Source organism: Maudiozyma barnettii (assembly GCF_903064755.1).
Source record: "Maudiozyma barnettii strain CLIB 1767 genome assembly, contig: KABA2_04, whole genome shotgun sequence".
NCBI lineage: Eukaryota > Fungi > Ascomycota > Saccharomycetes > Saccharomycetales > Saccharomycetaceae > Maudiozyma > Maudiozyma barnettii.
Genome location: NW_024545241.1, coordinates 622,843 through 639,713, shown reverse-complemented (window position 1 = coordinate 639,713; position 16,871 = coordinate 622,843). Strand labels below are relative to the sequence as shown.

At 34.3% G+C, this 16,871-nt stretch overlaps 9 protein-coding genes across 9 annotated transcripts; 5 read left to right on the top strand and 4 right to left on the bottom strand.

Annotated features, from left to right (window-relative positions):
• Nucleotides 1-8: 8 nt before the first annotated feature.
• RPS4B (40S ribosomal protein eS4) lies at nt 9-794 on the top strand (the record flags this gene model as incomplete). Its single annotated transcript, XM_041550340.1, has 1 exon — nt 9-794. The coding sequence occupies one exon, from the start codon at nt 9-11 to the stop codon at nt 792-794; it is 786 nt and encodes a 261-aa protein (XP_041406274.1).
• Nucleotides 795-1,130: 336 nt separating this feature from the next.
• On the bottom strand, nt 1,131-2,936 carry SMN1 (Smn1p; the record flags this gene model as incomplete). The annotated part of the gene is made up of 1 exon (XM_041550339.1): nt 1,131-2,936. One exon carries the CDS (start codon nt 2,934-2,936, stop codon nt 1,131-1,133), a length of 1,806 nt encoding a protein of 601 aa, XP_041406273.1.
• Nucleotides 2,937-3,455: 519 nt separating this feature from the next.
• Nucleotides 3,456-4,238, bottom strand: MGM101 (Mgm101p; the record flags this gene model as incomplete). Its single annotated transcript, XM_041550338.1, has 1 exon — nt 3,456-4,238. The coding sequence occupies one exon, from the start codon at nt 4,236-4,238 to the stop codon at nt 3,456-3,458; it is 783 nt and encodes a 260-aa protein (XP_041406272.1).
• A 606-nt stretch (nt 4,239-4,844) lies between these two features.
• On the top strand, nt 4,845-7,055 carry KABA2_04S06028 (uncharacterized protein; the record flags this gene model as incomplete). Its single annotated transcript, XM_041550337.1, has 1 exon — nt 4,845-7,055. The coding sequence occupies one exon, from the start codon at nt 4,845-4,847 to the stop codon at nt 7,053-7,055; it is 2,211 nt and encodes a 736-aa protein (XP_041406271.1).
• A 382-nt stretch (nt 7,056-7,437) lies between these two features.
• On the top strand, nt 7,438-8,595 carry PPX1 (exopolyphosphatase; the record flags this gene model as incomplete). The annotated part of the gene is made up of 1 exon (XM_041550336.1): nt 7,438-8,595. The coding sequence occupies one exon, from the start codon at nt 7,438-7,440 to the stop codon at nt 8,593-8,595; it is 1,158 nt and encodes a 385-aa protein (XP_041406270.1).
• A 597-nt stretch (nt 8,596-9,192) lies between these two features.
• Nucleotides 9,193-10,272, top strand: HOM6 (homoserine dehydrogenase; the record flags this gene model as incomplete). Its single annotated transcript, XM_041550335.1, has 1 exon — nt 9,193-10,272. One exon carries the CDS (start codon nt 9,193-9,195, stop codon nt 10,270-10,272), a length of 1,080 nt encoding a protein of 359 aa, XP_041406269.1.
• Nucleotides 10,273-10,445: 173 nt separating this feature from the next.
• On the bottom strand, nt 10,446-11,246 carry RPN10 (proteasome regulatory particle base subunit RPN10; the record flags this gene model as incomplete). Its single annotated transcript, XM_041550334.1, has 1 exon — nt 10,446-11,246. The coding sequence occupies one exon, from the start codon at nt 11,244-11,246 to the stop codon at nt 10,446-10,448; it is 801 nt and encodes a 266-aa protein (XP_041406268.1).
• A 1,720-nt stretch (nt 11,247-12,966) lies between these two features.
• Nucleotides 12,967-13,911, top strand: AIM18 (Aim18p; the record flags this gene model as incomplete). Its single annotated transcript, XM_041550333.1, has 1 exon — nt 12,967-13,911. The coding sequence occupies one exon, from the start codon at nt 12,967-12,969 to the stop codon at nt 13,909-13,911; it is 945 nt and encodes a 314-aa protein (XP_041406267.1).
• A 216-nt stretch (nt 13,912-14,127) lies between these two features.
• Nucleotides 14,128-16,503, bottom strand: RIX1 (Rix1p; the record flags this gene model as incomplete). Its single annotated transcript, XM_041550332.1, has 1 exon — nt 14,128-16,503. One exon carries the CDS (start codon nt 16,501-16,503, stop codon nt 14,128-14,130), a length of 2,376 nt encoding a protein of 791 aa, XP_041406266.1.
• Between the last annotated feature and the right edge of the window lie 368 nt (nt 16,504-16,871).

Genomic DNA, 16,871 nt, shown 5'->3' with positions numbered 1-16,871 from the left:
AAGACAATATGGCTAGAGGTCCAAAGAAGCATCTAAAAAGACTTGCAGCTCCACACCATTGGTTGTTAGACAAACTATCTGGTTGTTATGCCCCAAGACCATCTGCTGGTCCACATAAGCTAGGTGAATCTTTGCCATTAATCGTTTTCTTAAGAAACAGATTAAAGTATGCCTTAAACGGTCGTGAAGTCAAGGCTATCATGATGCAACGTCATGTTAAGGTTGACGGTAAGGTTAGAACCGATGCTACTTACCCAGCTGGTTTCATGGATGTCATCACTCTAGATGCCACCAACGAAAACTTCAGATTAGTCTACGACGTCAAGGGTAGATTCGCTGTTCACAGAATCACTGATGAAGAAGCTTCTTACAAGCTAGGTAAGGTCAAGAAGGTCCAACTAGGTAAGAAGGGTGTTCCATACGTTGTTACTCACGACGGTAGAACCATCAGATACCCAGATCCAGCTATCAAGGTTAACGACACTGTCAAGATCGACCTTGCTACTGGTAAGATCACTGACTTCATCAAGTTCGATGCTGGTAAGCTAGTTTACGTTACCGGTGGTCGTAACATGGGTAGAATTGGTACTATTGTCCACAAGGAAAGACACGATGGTGGTTTCGACTTAGTCCACATCAAGGATTCTCTAGACAACACTTTCGTCACCAGATTAAACAATGTTTTCATCATTGGTGAACAAGGTAAGCCATACATTTCCCTACCAAAGGGTAAGGGTATCAAGCTAACCATTGCTGAAGAACGTGACAGAAGAAGAGCTCAATCTGGTTTATAAGTTATCTTTAACTTATGTACCATACATACAGAGTTGTGTTTTTCTCTTTTTACCTTCAACAATAATATAGTTTTCATGTAACCTCATATATACAAAACAATAAAAATTTAAATCAATAATTCTCAACTTCCATTATTACTTTTACTAACTACGAAAAGGATAATGAATTAATAAAATCGAAATATAGATATACGTATGTTATATGTAGTAGATAAAGCAATTTTAAAAGTATAATGAATATGTATATTTTAATGCAAGTCTTGAAAATGGATATGTTCAACTTAGCTAGCATAAAAATGGTGATAGTACTAGCAAAAGGTTAAATAAATGAATAGGTTATTTATCCTGTGTTTGGGATATTTGGATGATATATTCCCGTAATAATTGTTTCGCAGATTGTCCACCGTAAATATTTACATCAACAGATGTATAATTTTGGAAACCTGGGGATATGTCTGAACCAATTGAATTCACGGCTTGTAATATATCGTCAGTAAGGAAACTAACAAAGATAAAATGGATCAGAGAATCTGGATTGGTACTAACCAATTGATTTGATTGTATCACATTTGGAACGTTGTATAATATTTGGGTGTTGTGTGGCGTATCGTCTCCATCACAACCAAAATCATCAACAGTGGTATACCCTTCCGACAGATCAGGTTTATCAACAACAGGGCAATCGATTTCGTTCTTCTTAATTAATATATTATTCTGGAATACCTCTGGCGGAGATAACATTTTCATAACATACGGATATTCGTTTAAAAACTCCTCAATTCTAGAGGCAATTTTTAAAGGTAAAATCATATAGTTCCAAGTATTCTCGAACGGTAATACGATATATTCTGAGTCCTTCGTAAATGGGCCTTTGTATAGATCATACCTTATGGCCCCTGTGTTAATCATAATCATCCTGCCAATAGCCGGATCAGTGATACTAGAATTTAAGCTTAATAAAATTTCAGATTTGAATAGATAATAAATATTTGATTCTGAATCCAATGGTCTTGCCATCATATAATAAGTTTGTGGGACAATCCCGTATTGGTGATCCAGATCTAGAATAGTCCTTAATACATTAATCTTTGAAGAAACGTAGTTACCAACTTTTGTAGATAAGTGTTTTGTCTTCGCATGGAATTTGAAGGATCTCTTATTGAAATCGAGGTAGCGTCTAAAGAATATTGGTTCTGAATGTTTAGATTTGATATTATTGATAGAAATAAACCCAACCGTATCCGAAAATCTACCACTTTGTAAGCACGTAGACCGATCATCAAATTTTACAAAATCTCTGATATGACTATGTCCTCCAAAGAATTGAATCACCGTGTCAGGATAAAATGATCTTAATACATCGTACAAATAATTAATTTCATGCTCTACAGGATCTGTTGCAGATAAATGACCAAAAACAAGAAGTACATCGATCTTGTTTGATGGATACTTATTAATCAATTGTAAGAACCATTCTTTCTTGATTTCTTCCACTAATGGTGTAACTTTAGCTCTTGAATTTGGAGTCTTGAAATTGAATATAAATGATAGAGCTAGAATTCTATGTCTTGTGTAAGGTGTGACAAAATAACGCCATTTATTCCCAAAGGGTACTTCGTCACCTGTCGCCGTAATGAAATTGACATTACTAGATATATATTTATCTTTGAATCTATATGACATCGCTGTAGTATAGTACTCAAATACAGCTCTTTCTGCTGAGTATAGCTCATGATTTCCTAAAGTTAGCAAATCGTAGTCTAAGGAATTAAATATCTCGTTAGCTTCCAATCCATTAGGAGATGTTGCATCTGTTAACCCATTTCCATCATGTTTATCACCAGTGTCAATCACTAGCAGGTCTCTCTTAATCAGTTTGTTACCATGTATTCTATTGTTCCTGAAATGTTGAATAAACGATATGAAATCACCCCAGTCTGCATCATAATCAGATTGAGCTTTATGAGAACCATACCAGCCGTGTGTGTCTGTGGTATGTATAAAGTTCAACTCTCCTAGTTTAAGTCCTCTCAAAAGTGGTTCTTCATCATGGACACTAAGTGAATTCTGGATATTTTGCTGTATTTGAGCGGTAGTCAGTCCAAACAGCGTACAAAGGCCAAACGTCTTAAAAACTATCATTATTCGACGTGTACTATCGGTTAAAGTTAATAAATATGATTTATTCTAAACACTTTATTAATATAAACTAGAATGTTATGGTTATATATGGATAAGTAAACTAATAGTAAAAGATTTGTGTTTTAAATATGTTATTTCCCAAGTTTCTTATCTGTTGATAAGGGGACGTCAAAAGTTGCTTCTCTCTTTATCTTCCCCATCCGTAGTGCTTCACGGCGACCTGCCCTATCGCCGCAGCTGCCGCCCAGATAAGTCATCTCGAGATAAATAGAAACAGATTATATAGAAAGAAAGAAACAGTTCTTTTAACAATAAAGAATATTTATAGAAACATCTAGTTAGTCTAGAAAAACTAAAACTTGGAACCGAAATGGTTGACCTCGCCTCTCTTGTCAGTTGTATTTTGGTGATACCTGTCGCTGTAGGAGGTAATTGAATAAAGTGATATTGTATCACTTTGAAAATTATTTATAAGATTTATAGATTTTTGGAAGTTAAATTGTTATTGGTTCTACTCTTCTATTTATAAGGATATTCTACTTTTCTATCTTTTCTTAGCCAAATTTTCTTCTTTTTCTTTGTAGCAATATGTTCGACAAACTTATCAATACATTGTGTTTCTTTGTATTTCTTTATAAAGACAGGATCCCATAATTCAGACCCTATCCCAAGATCTTTACAACATCTCATTAAAGCATTACTCTTACAACCTTCTGTAGCTGTTGGAATACCGGTATCATTGAAATAGTCCTGTTCACCACGGGCAACACCAACTAATTGTCCATTACATATTAGGCCATATTCTCTTGTTACTAAACTTGAGGTGACGATAGTCTCGGATCTGGGGACTAACCCCCAACCACCGGCTCCAAAAGCTTTGTTTAATATACGACGGTATTTAATTTCTGGTAAATACAATAAACCATCTGGTTTGATTTCGATATCATTGGCTTCCAATGGTTGTAACAACTTTTCTTGGATTGATTCCACAAATGGTTTCATCCCTATACCGTACCATGACTTGGTCCAATCAATATCGTTTTCATTCCTGGATGGTAGGTTCTCTATGGTGCTAGCATTTGTATTTTCTTGAAGAACTTTCCCCTTAAGGCTGCTATTTAAAGTAGTATTGTAACCTTTCAATGTGGTGGATGCAGTTGTTGGAGTTGGGGTTACCTTTTTAAAGCTACTTGTTGTCGATGTTGATGTAGCCGTAGCACCAGCTCTTATAATCGAAGAATTGGTAATGTTCCTCGTTATTAAAATACCAGCTTTACCGTATTGTAAGTATCTGCCACTCATATTATTCCTCTTTCCAATTTCAGTTAAAACCTGTGTTACTAAATTTCGTACTATGTGCTAAAGGGTTGAAATATTAAGCAGTATCCAATTATACTAATGCAAATAATAATAGTAATTATATATATGTGTGTATATATATGTATGTGTGTATGTGTGTGTGTGTATGTGTGTGTGTGTATGTGTGTGTGTGTGTATGTGTGTGTGTGTGAGTTTATTCGACTGACAATGAATCCACAGTTGTAATCGTTGTGAATTGTTTGTTGAAATGGTGTTTCTATTTCAAATACAATTAGAATTTCGTTCATTTCATTTTTTGTTTGAATTTTGTTTGTTTTTTAGTCTTTCATTATACAGAAACGTCCGAGGGATAGCGACAAAAGTGGCATCTCTCTTTATTCGACTTTCGGTATATATGGATATTATGTAAGGACATACTTCAATGAGACAGTTAGCTATATAGATTGTCTCATATTTCACTTCTATTTATATATATTTATTTATCTAGATATGAGAAATATGAAGTTTAACTTGGTGCAGAGAGCAGTATAAGTTGCTAATTGAACGGATGGATACAGCTGCTGTAACAAAGTAGAATCTGCATAAAGTATGTCTGCTACAACTAGTGTCGAAATAGAAAAGGAAGATGATTCCTTGGACTATTCGAAATTCAACTCAGTAAATCTTTTGGGAAAAGGACTCCCAGATTCTCCTATAACATATAATCGATATTGCTTGCTGGTCACATTCATAGCCTTGGTAGTACGATTGGTTAAAATTACGTTTCCTTCTGCTGTCGTTTTCGATGAGGTTCATTTTGGGAAATTTGCATCATACTACTTAGAAAGAAGATTTTTCTTTGATGTGCATCCTCCCTTAGCAAAATTATTTTTTGCATTAATAGGATATTTAGCCAATTATAGTGGATATTTTAAATTTGATTACGTTGGACAGAGTTACATAGAGGATGGCGCAGTAGTGGCACCTTATGTTGCATATAGGGTAGTCAATGCTATATTAGGTACATTGATAGTGCCACTTATTTTTAACTCTTTAAAGGAATTGAACTGTTTTGCAATAACGTGTGCATTTGGGTCTTTACTTTTCGCTCTTGATAATGCTCAAGTATGTCAAACAAGATTTATCTTCCTGGATACACTGCTATTGTTGAGTATCAGTGCTACATTATATTCCTATATCAGATATTATAAATGTGAAATAACTCATGGGAAATCATTTACGAGGGAATGGTATATATGGTTGATTCAAACAGGAATATATTTGTCATGTGCCATATCTTGTAAATATGTTGGCGTGATGACGTATGCAACTATTGGAATAGCTGTATGTTATAATCTATGGCAATTATTTTGTCAGTCAAAGAGTACTAGTTTAAGGCTTTTTATGAGATATTTTATTCAAAAGTTAAACTATTTGGTCATGTTACCATTTCTGTTGTATCTATTTTGGTTTTGGATTCATTTTCAAATTCTTATATATGATAGTGAGGAGAGTGAATTTTTGTCTGAAGCATTTCAAGATAGTTTAATACCTAACAAAGCCTTTTTAGATCATCATGATCAGTTTAATGTTAGATTCTTTGACAAAATTACCATACGTCATGATTTTTCAGAAATATTTTTAAGCGTGGATGACGTTACTAATAATACATTATTGGGTACTTATGTTACTAATGATAAAGTAATATGGCAAATCATACCAGAGCACGATTGTGAGGATTTTGGATGTGATTCAGTGTTGACATTGAACACAAACGTAAAATTTAAGAACATTTACTCTGGGAAATATTTATCATCAAACAATATGTTGAATGATCCGACAGATGTGCGTGGTGAAACGACAAATTTTACAATGGTTGATAAAGATGTAGCAGACACTTATATGTATGAGCACACATTATTTAACCTTTTACCCTTAAGGGAAATCGATTATGGTCATGTTGTAAGTTCTAACAAGACTGCCTTTAAAATATTTAATACAGGAGTAGAATGTACAATTTATATGGATAACAAGACAAATAGCGACTCTTATAATGATGAACAACTAATCATGGCTAATATGGACCTTAATAGGATTGGTTTTGCGTACAATGATTGGAAAATAGATAGAATTATTGACATAGATAAAGAAAGGAAAGATGAGGCAACAGAGAGGAAATTTAAAGAATATCCATTTTTCAGTAAATGGTCAGAATTACAGAATGCAATGTTTATGTACAATAATGATTTATCATCCGAACATGATTTTGCTTCACAGCCATCGTCTTGGCCATTATGTCTCAGTGGAGTTCTATATTGGACTAAAGCCGAAGATAGGGATCAGATATATTTTATTGGTAATATTATTGCATGGTGGCTTGAGGCTGCTACTCTATTAATATATGTTGTAATAATAATGATTGACATATTATTACCTAGTTGGGTCATAGGATTAGTTACTTGTGAAATGAGAGAAGTTTTCTTCGGACCACTGGCATTCCTATTTATAGGGTGGGCCTGTCATTACTTCCCATTCTATTTAATGGAAAGGCAAAAGTTTCTGCATCATTATTTACCTGCTCAGATGATAGGATGTCTATTTACCGCTATTTTCTGGGAAGCTCTTCTCCAAACAAACAAGACAAAACAAGAAGATTATACACGGTTAGGAAGGCGATTATATTCATTTTATATGTTTCTCCTTGTCCCAATAATATCATGCTTTGTATTCTATGCTCCTATCATTTATGGGTGGCCCACGCTAGAACCTGAACAGATACAGCAAAGGGAATTGTTGGATATCCATCTTAACTTCACATGATATATATTTTATATTCGCATTATATAGATATATTCCAACATCAGAACATGTTTGAAAGATAAACTACACTTTTTTCTTGATGGTCAATGAATTGAATAATTTAGTAGCTACCTGTTAATTACTGTTCGAGATCACATTAGTGAGACCTCACCCTTATCTCTTTGAGGTTAGAGCCCTTGCATTTTGCCTTTTTTTTGGATTGGCAGCCTGCTTGGTCTTGTGAGTGGAACGCGATGTCAACAAGATAAGTGCCCCATCGGTCGTATTGCTTTAAATGAGAGAGATTAAACTACACTTTGACAGGTTTCGACAGAAATGATAACATTTATTCGTATCTATACCTATTCAATTACTCCAGTGGAATATAGTTTTATAGATAGTAATGTCCTTAACCGTACGCTCTTTTTTAAACCTCCTAAAGGCAACGCCGGTGACTAGCAATACGGTAAGAATAGTTTGTGGTAACGAATCTGCTGATTTGGATTCTGTCACTAGTGCAATCAGCTACGCTTACTTCAGATTTGTGGAAAACTCAAAGGATGCCCAACCGATCATTCCAATTATTAATATTACAAAGGATGATTTGAAGTTGAGAAGAGATATCATACATGTGTTGAATGATGTTAACATTGATGAAGACCTTCTATTTTTCCTCGATGATGTTAAGCAATGGCAAGAAAGTAACAAAACTATCGAGGCTGTCCTTGTGGATCATAATGAAGTAGTCAATGAAGTTAAAAAATACATTACAAAAGTTGTTGGTGTGGTTGACCATCATAAGGATATGGGTCTATATTTAGATGCCTCACCTAGAATTATCCAAGTGTGTGGTAGTTGTACCTCTTTAGTGTACAACTATTTTGTGAATGAAATTCTACCGAAGAGTTACCAACCGGGACATGACGTTACACAATTATGTTTGGCTGCCGGTTTAGTTGATACTACGAATTTCAGTCATAGAGTGGAACATGCTGATTCAATTTCCAAAGAGTTATATTCTAAATATGCACCAGATATTGATATGGATAAATATACCAAGATCATTAAGAATGCAAAGAATGATATTTCTGGTTTTACAGCAAGAGATCTACTAAGAAAAGATTACAAACAATTTGAATTCTCGAACACAAAGGGTGTTCATGAAGGAAAACTGATTATGGGTATATCTTCTATAGTGAAACCAATGGGTTGGTTATATGAGGAATTCGGCGGTCGTCAGGGTTTTAAAGAAGAGTGTATTAGATATAGAGAGGAGAAAGATATCGATATATTGACTATTATGACGTCATTTGTACAAAATGGTAAATTTCAAAGACAAATGACATTGATACCATCTGATGAAGTTAAATCTCTTGCAAAGGATATGATTAGTAATATTGAAGAATATCTAAAACTTGAAAAGCCTGATGTTGGTGTAATGGGAAATACATCAGGAACTTTAGTTAACGATGAAGAATTTCAACAATATGAACAACAAAATATCGAAGCCTCCAGAAAGCAAGTAGCGCCTTCTCTTGAAATGGCATTCCAAGATTTGTGATTCAAAATATTACGAATTAACTATAGATAGATATATATAATGTCCGTACTTTTTTGTAAATAGGGAAATTGAGTGAGTCAGTTCATTCCAAACTTCTGTATATTTCACCATATATGGTATTATTTTACTAAACTTTCAATTTGCTCATCACCTTAAGGAAATGAACCCAACCACGTGAAAGCTTGCAGACAATTACACACTTCTACTCTTTCTGTTCCAGTTTCTTCCCCTTCGATACTTCGTGGTATCTTAAACTGATAATTTCCCATTGCGAAGGCTACAAGTTGCAAAGCGATGCCGGAAATATTTTATCATCTCTGAAATTGCGCTGTACAGTAAAATAACTGAAAGTTTTGTGAAAAATGAAAAATGACTAACTAATTAACTAATAGAGGGAGGGAAAATGAGAGAGATTTCCATGTGGAAATTGTAAACCATTTTACTGAAATTTATATAAAATGATATTAAAACATATTCATTGAAATCATATCAATTTGAACCTTTTTTTTGTGCATTGAAATTGTTATTAGTATCTTTATTTGTAAATTTTAGATTAAAGTGTATTCACTCTAGATAATATAATAAAATAAAATAGAAATGTCAGGTAAGGTTGTTAATGTTGCCGTTGTCGGTGCCGGTGTTGTTGGTTCTTCTTTCTTGAACCAAATCATTGCTATGAAATCCCCAATCACTTACAGTTTGGTCTATGTCGGTGAAGCTGAAAACTCCTTAATCTCTAAGGACTACTCTCCGTTGAAGCTAGACGCTAATTGGAAGGATACTCTAGCTAAGGCCTCTGATAGGACCTTGACCATTCCAGAATTGATCGAATTCTTGAAGAAATCTCCACAGCCAACCATTCTAGTTGATAACACTTCTAGCGCTTACATTTCTGGTTTTTACCCAAAGATTGTTGAAAGTGGTATCTCCATTGCTACTCCAAATAAGAAGGCATTCTCTTCTGATCTAGCCACTTGGAAGGAGATCTTTGCCGGTAGACCAACGGATGGTCTAGTATACCATGAAGCCACTGTCGGTGCTGGTTTGCCAATTCTAAGTTTCCTAAGAGAAATTATTCAAACTGGTGACGAAGTGGAAAAGATTGAAGGTATCTTCTCTGGTACTTTATCCTACATTTTCAATGAATTCTCTACCATTCAACCAAATGATGTTAAATTCTCTGATATTGTGAAGGTTGCTAAGGAATTAGGTTACACTGAACCAGATCCAAGAGATGACTTGAACGGTCTAGATGTTGCCAGAAAGGTCACCATTGTTGCCAGAATCTCTGGTCTACAAGTTGAAAACCCACAATCATTCCCAGTTCAATCTTTGATTCCAAAACCATTGGAATCTGTTGAAGCTGCTGCCGAATTCTTGGAAAAATTGCCAAACTATGATGCCGATTTGACTAAATTGAAGGAAGAAGCCGCTAAGGAAAAGAAGGTCTTAAGATTTATTGGTAAGGTTGATGTCAAGACCAACAAGGTTTCTGTCGGTATTGAAAAATACGACTACTCTCATCCATTTGCTGCTCTAAAGGGTTCTGACAATGTCATCTCCATCAAGACCAAACGTTACACTAACCCAGTCGTCATTCAAGGTGCTGGTGCAGGTGCTGATGTTACTGCCGCTGGTATTCTAGGTGATGTTATCAAGATCGCTCAAAGATTATAATATGTTTATTTTCCATAATATTATCATAAGTACATATAAAAGCTATATATGAATAGTTGCATGAATAATCTCTACATTAAAACTATAGAAGGGAACTAATCTTTAATTACTTTTTTTAAAAAAATGTTGTATATGTATAGATACTATATTCGATTTGTAAGGATTCAATAAGACTATTTAGTCTCAGATTCATTATTGCCATTACTTTGCTCTTGCTGTTGTTGCTCTTGCTGTCTTAATCTTTCTTGTCTTTGTTGTTCTTCCTCCATAGATAGACGTAAAGCCATCGCTAATTCTGGATCCATTGATGGATCTACACCGAAATCCATAAATGCACTCTCACCGCCCATGTTAACGTCATTGAAATCATTGGCGTCACCTGTGTGGTTGTTGCCTAATATGATTGACGACGTGGCAATTTGTTCATACAGCAATCTTGGGCCTGGTTTTAAAGTAACTAAATGACAACCTTCTGTTGCAGTAGGTTCTCCTGCTGCTTCAAAAAATGCTTCTAATATTTCTGTGTTTTGTTCGATTTCTCCAAAGTTAATGATATCAACGGTAACACCATTTTTCCTTAGTTTCTTACCTAATTTTACTAATTCTTCTTTTGTATCTAAGATTGGACTACATACAAACACGACGATTCTCTCTCGTTGATGTTTATTTTGACGATGCTTTAAAGTTAAATCAGCTATACGGATTGCTGTACCTAAGTGGATAGAACCACCAATTGTAATTTCGTGTAATCCTGCCAATATTTTACCAAATTCTGATGTGAATGTGGACAATACAACAGGATTATCACCTGCTGCTGCTATTAAACCAACATTATTTTCAGGGTTTTCATTTCTTTTATTTTGAAATAGAAACTCGACAGCATCTACCTGAGCTTCAAATCTGGTTCTTGGAAAATCACCATTTCTGGAGTATTCAGAGTTGTCAACAACTAGTACAGTAGCTTCTAATACCATTATGCTTTTGCTAATTTTATTCTGTTATTATTAGGTCTTATTATTTCTTCAACAAAATCCTTCCACAACGTGAATCCTCTTCTGTATATCAAATGTCTCGTAAGTATGTCCCTTCCAATCAAATGATGATACTTCACAGATGTTTTTTACCTTGATTCCTTATGTCCCAATTGGCTTCAACCTTCTCAATCCTTATAGTCTTTCCTTATTCCTCAAGAAATTTTACTCTATAGGGTGGCAAACTTCCTCTAAAGATTTGGTATGAGGGTTTCACTACAGCTAGCAAATATTATCGCTTAGTGATATATTCGGGCTTCATTACTTGCCGTGATTTCGTTAGAAATGATTTTATGACCATAATAAATTTCATAACTAGTAAATATTATCTATATCTATGAGAAATTAGTAAACATTTGTGATTGAATATAAGAGCAAGAATTGTAACTAGATCTTACATTAACAATAGATATTAAAGTACAGTGTCTGTTTTCGTTATCGTGGTTGTAGGTTTACTCTTTTATTTTTTTTTAACAAGTTGAACGATGAGCTTGACACCAATAGAAAGGGCAGAACTTAAGAAGAAGGCAATTGAATTGTTGACCAAGAAATGTATGTTATATGTTTATCACACCTTGAATCAGAAGTATATAATACAATTTAACTAAATACCAAGTTTCATCAGAAATATTTATATTCAAAGATGTTACATATTACTAACACCTAAAATGGTTTCAGTGCCATTAGTTTCCAAGTAGATGAAGAAGTGGAACAAGAGATGGAGGTTGTGAAAAAAGAATATCAAGAACGTCTCGATGAAGCCGCCAAGTACAACATAGATCATTTTAAAAATGGTAATGATCAAACGGCTACCATAGAAGACGTTTTACAACAAGAAATGGAGGGTATGGGTTCAGATACCTCTGGTCCAGACCATCATTAGCAAACGACAGGGTTTCTATATAGATGTCAAAGAGGGAAACAATACACCTACATGTACCAAACCAGTTTTTGCCCATTAACCAATAATTCTTGTAATGTCAATTTTTAGAAAACTCTGCAGGTAAGGTCTCCCAAACTGTTAGCTATACCTGATTAATACATGAAGGACTCGACACCCGCAGAGATCATCACTATGCTCTTTGTAATTACCAGCTGCAACAAAAAAACATAAATTTGCCTTTAAATTGGACATAAACCCCCTCCTTCGTCCTAGAGATTGCGGCGGTGATCACTCTTTACCTTTGTCGTTGATAAGTTTTCGTTTCTTTTTTCAGGCTCATGCTGTTGGTTCTCTCTGCTTAACAAATTTTGTACAGATCGATTCCGTTTTAGTAAGCAGAGAGTAACATTTTTCACGAAGTTCGTTGAAAGTTTACCAAGTTGAACAGGGAGGGAAAGAGGAAGAATACGAGACAGACAGACACCCGAGAAGAGCATATTTAGATGTTTGGGATATTTCAACTTTGGCGTACGGAGTATTGACTCGTAATTATTTAGAACTGCTATTCTCAATGCTAATGCGGATCCCCTTCTTATACAATGGCAGCGCATTATTGCCTTATTTCGAAATGTTTATAGATGTTTAAGTATATATATAGTTGAAATTCACTCGAAAACTTGTTTCCCTAGAAGGTTTGTTGTATCCTATTTTAAACTGATATTGAATTTATATTAGAAGAGAGAGCTTTAAATTTCATCAACTCCGTGCACATTAATTATCATGTACGCAAACACTTTAGCTAAGGGTATTACGAAAAGTTGTATCTCTAAAAATATTAGAGTTTCCAGGTTCTCTACATTTCTTTGTTTAAGAAAGACAGCTGCTACAAATGCTACGAGCAACACATCTCCTGTTGAGGCTAAGAGACCTAAGACGTTTTCCAACTACTGGATAGCTGGAACTTTAGGTCTAGGTGTTGGTGCTTTATTGTATTCATATCAAACTTCTAATAAATTGCCAGAGATTAAATATTTTGAGATCAATGACCAAATCAACTCCTTCCCAAGTGCATTACGTCCACCTTTGTATCCATTGGGCACCAATTATTCTTTATTAGGTCTAGGTGTAAGATCTGTGATCGTTGAAAGTTTTAAGGTTTATGGTCTCGGTATCTACATTGCTGATGATGATAAAAAATATGTTCCAATGATCCTTAACTCCTTCTTTTTGAAGAAAACTTTTATTGATACAGATGAAAATAAAACTCATAAAGAAAATGTTCTGGCTGCACTTGAAGATCCAGTAAAATCTGTCATATTAGCAAGAAATTTGTTGGATGGTGGTGTTAGAATGACCGCAAAATTTACTCCAATCAAAAATACTAACTTGACTTTCGTTAGAGAAGGTATTATTAAGACAATTTGGAATCATCCAAATGCTGAAGAAAACAGAGAGGTTTTGGAAAAGGGTATTGATGAATTAAGAAACGCATTTAACAAAAAGGGTTCCTTCTTGAAAGATGACGATTTATTGATGGAATTAAACTCCGACGGTAGTTTACAAATGACTTATATCAATTGCAAACATGGTGATGTTTACAAGATGGAGTTGGTTAAAGAACCAGCCGTTGGTAGATTTTTGTTTAGTCAATATATGAGTGGACCAAATCCATTATCTGTTCCATGTAAGAACGAAATTACTAAATCTCTAGTTGACCTAGTTTGATGATCTTTCTTTTTTCTTTGCCTAATTTCTTGACACATACTCACATACATACAAACACAAACATATATTTATATTTATTTATATATGTATACCTATCCCTATCATTATTTTAACATTCATATAACTATGGTCAAATGCAAAAAGGTTACTAATGTTTTATTATTTATTCGGTTATTTTTTTTTTCAATTAAATTACAATATGTACTTTAAATATATTTAGTTATCACTTTCTGCATCCTCGTCATCTTCGTATTCACTTAAATGAATTTCAGGAATTTCGAATTCTTCATCTTCTTCATCTTCATCTTCTTGTTCGTTTTTCTCAACTATTTCATCTTTGGCAGCTTCTTCGTGAACTCTTTCAACAGCTGGTTGTAATTCTTTCTCGATTTCATTGTCTGCAATAATTTGTTCTTCGATAATCTCTTCTTTAGTCTTGGACTGTTCACTCACTTTAGTACGTTTAACAGATAATTCTGTCTCAAGTTGTTCGACTTCTTCAGCAGATCTTTTCTTAAAAACCTTTGTCTCATTTTCAACATTTGTAACAGGAATGGAAGGATTTTCAAGATTTGGAATTGGAACAGTTTCTTCATCGTCGCCAATCTCAGGAATGTTGAAATTATACGATGAATGAGCTTTTTCAGCACCATCGTCCTCAACGCCATGGTAAGTCCCTTCTTCAATGACCTTTTCATCATCCTCTTCTACATCAGCTAATTTTTTAGCATTGTGAACAATACCCATTGGTAATCTTGGATGGCACAATAAATCGAAAGCCACATCGTTAGATGCCTTTAATAGGGAAATGGCGATTGGTAAGATAGATAATCTCTCATTACCAGGATTTAGGACCAATAATCTCAATAATTTAACAAAACTGGGCGGAATAGAACCCATTTGTTCCTTGATTTGCAAACTTCTAGAGACTGAATATTTTATGGTTTGAATTTGTTGACTAGTACCAAGTCTCCAGTTACTAATGATAAAGCTTAAGAAATTGTTAATTTCATCAAATTTACGAAGAGAAGTTTTAGTTAGGAATTGGTCATAATTAGTGTATAGATCAGTAATTGCACCAGCTTTATTATCCTTCTTATGTTTGGTTTTATTCTTATTTTGAGAAATTATGGCTTCTTTTTTATCTAATGGTTTATTATCGAATATACTTTCAATCAATGAAGTGTCCTCAGTTAAATACAGTCCTATTTCTACTAATTTTAGAATGGAATCGACTTCATTCAATCTATGGCCAACGTTAGATAAAACCAAATTAGCCACCTCGAACACATTCAAAAGTTTTTCTTCTAAAAGTTTGCAAGTCTCCAAGTCAACCACATTAGACTTTGGTTTGAATGGGATAAAGACTTCAAGACTTCCAAGAATTCTGTCAGACATTGGTAAGAAACATTTTCCGTAAGATTTGAGCATATCTCTCCATAACGTAATACCAGCGAATTGGATTTCAGGAAGAATGTCAGCGATAATGGCATTTAAGTCCTGATCACGACGTAATTCACGCTTCACTGGTAAGTACTTGGTAGAAACACTGACTAAAGTTTCACAAATGAAATTAATTGTACCAATTGGAACTCTAATTGGGAATGGAGTCGGTTGAGTCACAAAAGAGGTCAGCAAATCGACTAATAAGTTGATACGTCTAGGCAATTCCCATAAAGTAAAAGGTGCATTCAAATCAAGTTTCAATGGTGGCAAAAATTCTTCAATCTTGTAATCCTTATATTGATCCGATGGTAACAATTCAAATAGTTTAGATAATTCTTTATCTTGATCAAAATCTAAAATATTGCTACAAAGTTTAATAATTGGTTTAAACTGGACTAAAATGGAGAAAATTCCTGCTCTCCATGCTTCATCATGGTAAGCTCTGTGATGCGCTTCTGTTTCATCTTGAACATTTTGTGCTTGTAATTTAATCAAATGTAGATAAGCGTAGTTACTACACAACAATTGTTGAACCTCCTTAGGGAAATGATGGTAACCAGTAGCGATTTGTTCTGTCAAAGATGCACGGAACTTGTTCACATATGGTTTGAACGTAGTACTATGTTTAAATAACAGATCTCTAAGGATTGGCAGACATAATTCGGGATCGTAACGACTTAACTGGATGAGTGTTGGAATAATTGCTTTCAATTTTGGAACCAAGCATTCTCTCGAAAGAGTTGGTTTGTTTCTCATTAAGTCCATCAAAATCTTAGTAGTGGTAACTAGAGTCTTTAATAGGGTTCTCCCTTGCGAAGTGTTTGTTGTACTTGAGTAATAATTTAACATATGTTCCAGTTTAGCATAAACTGCATTTAATGATTGACCACCGTAGGACAATAAGAATAGTGCGTTAAAAGAACATATCATAGAAGCGGCATGACAGCCCTTCCAAACCTCATATTCTTTGTTAGAACGTAGTAATTTTAAGATTTTGGCATTCAATAATCCTAAGTCAGTTTTCAATAGTTTTTCATCAACGTAAGTCGAAGACGAAAGTGCTTTTAAAACATTTTGGAAATCATTTCCTGTAGCGATTTCCAATTCCTTGACCAATGAGGTCATAGATATCCCTTTTACACTCATTGTTAATAGTAGGTTGTACGTCTTTTTTACTAATTCAGATTTAGATATTAAAAGATAATGCTTATTCAATTTTTTATCTTATATATTTAGTTCTTTTTACTAGTAAGAGATGCGATGAGCTTCTTTGTTCATTTAGTTATTCTCTAAGAAAATTTTCCAATAAAGATTCTTCGCGGCGATGAAGAAGCTTCTGCGTCTATTCTCTGTACCTAGAATATTATAAAGTATTTGTGTTAATTGAGGACTCAGTATGACAGATTAGTTAAAATAGAGTCAAACTATCAACAAAAATATGGAACGATACTTATCAATGACTGATGATGTGAGAGTTCATACTTATAATTTGATTCATTATTGAAAATTTTGGT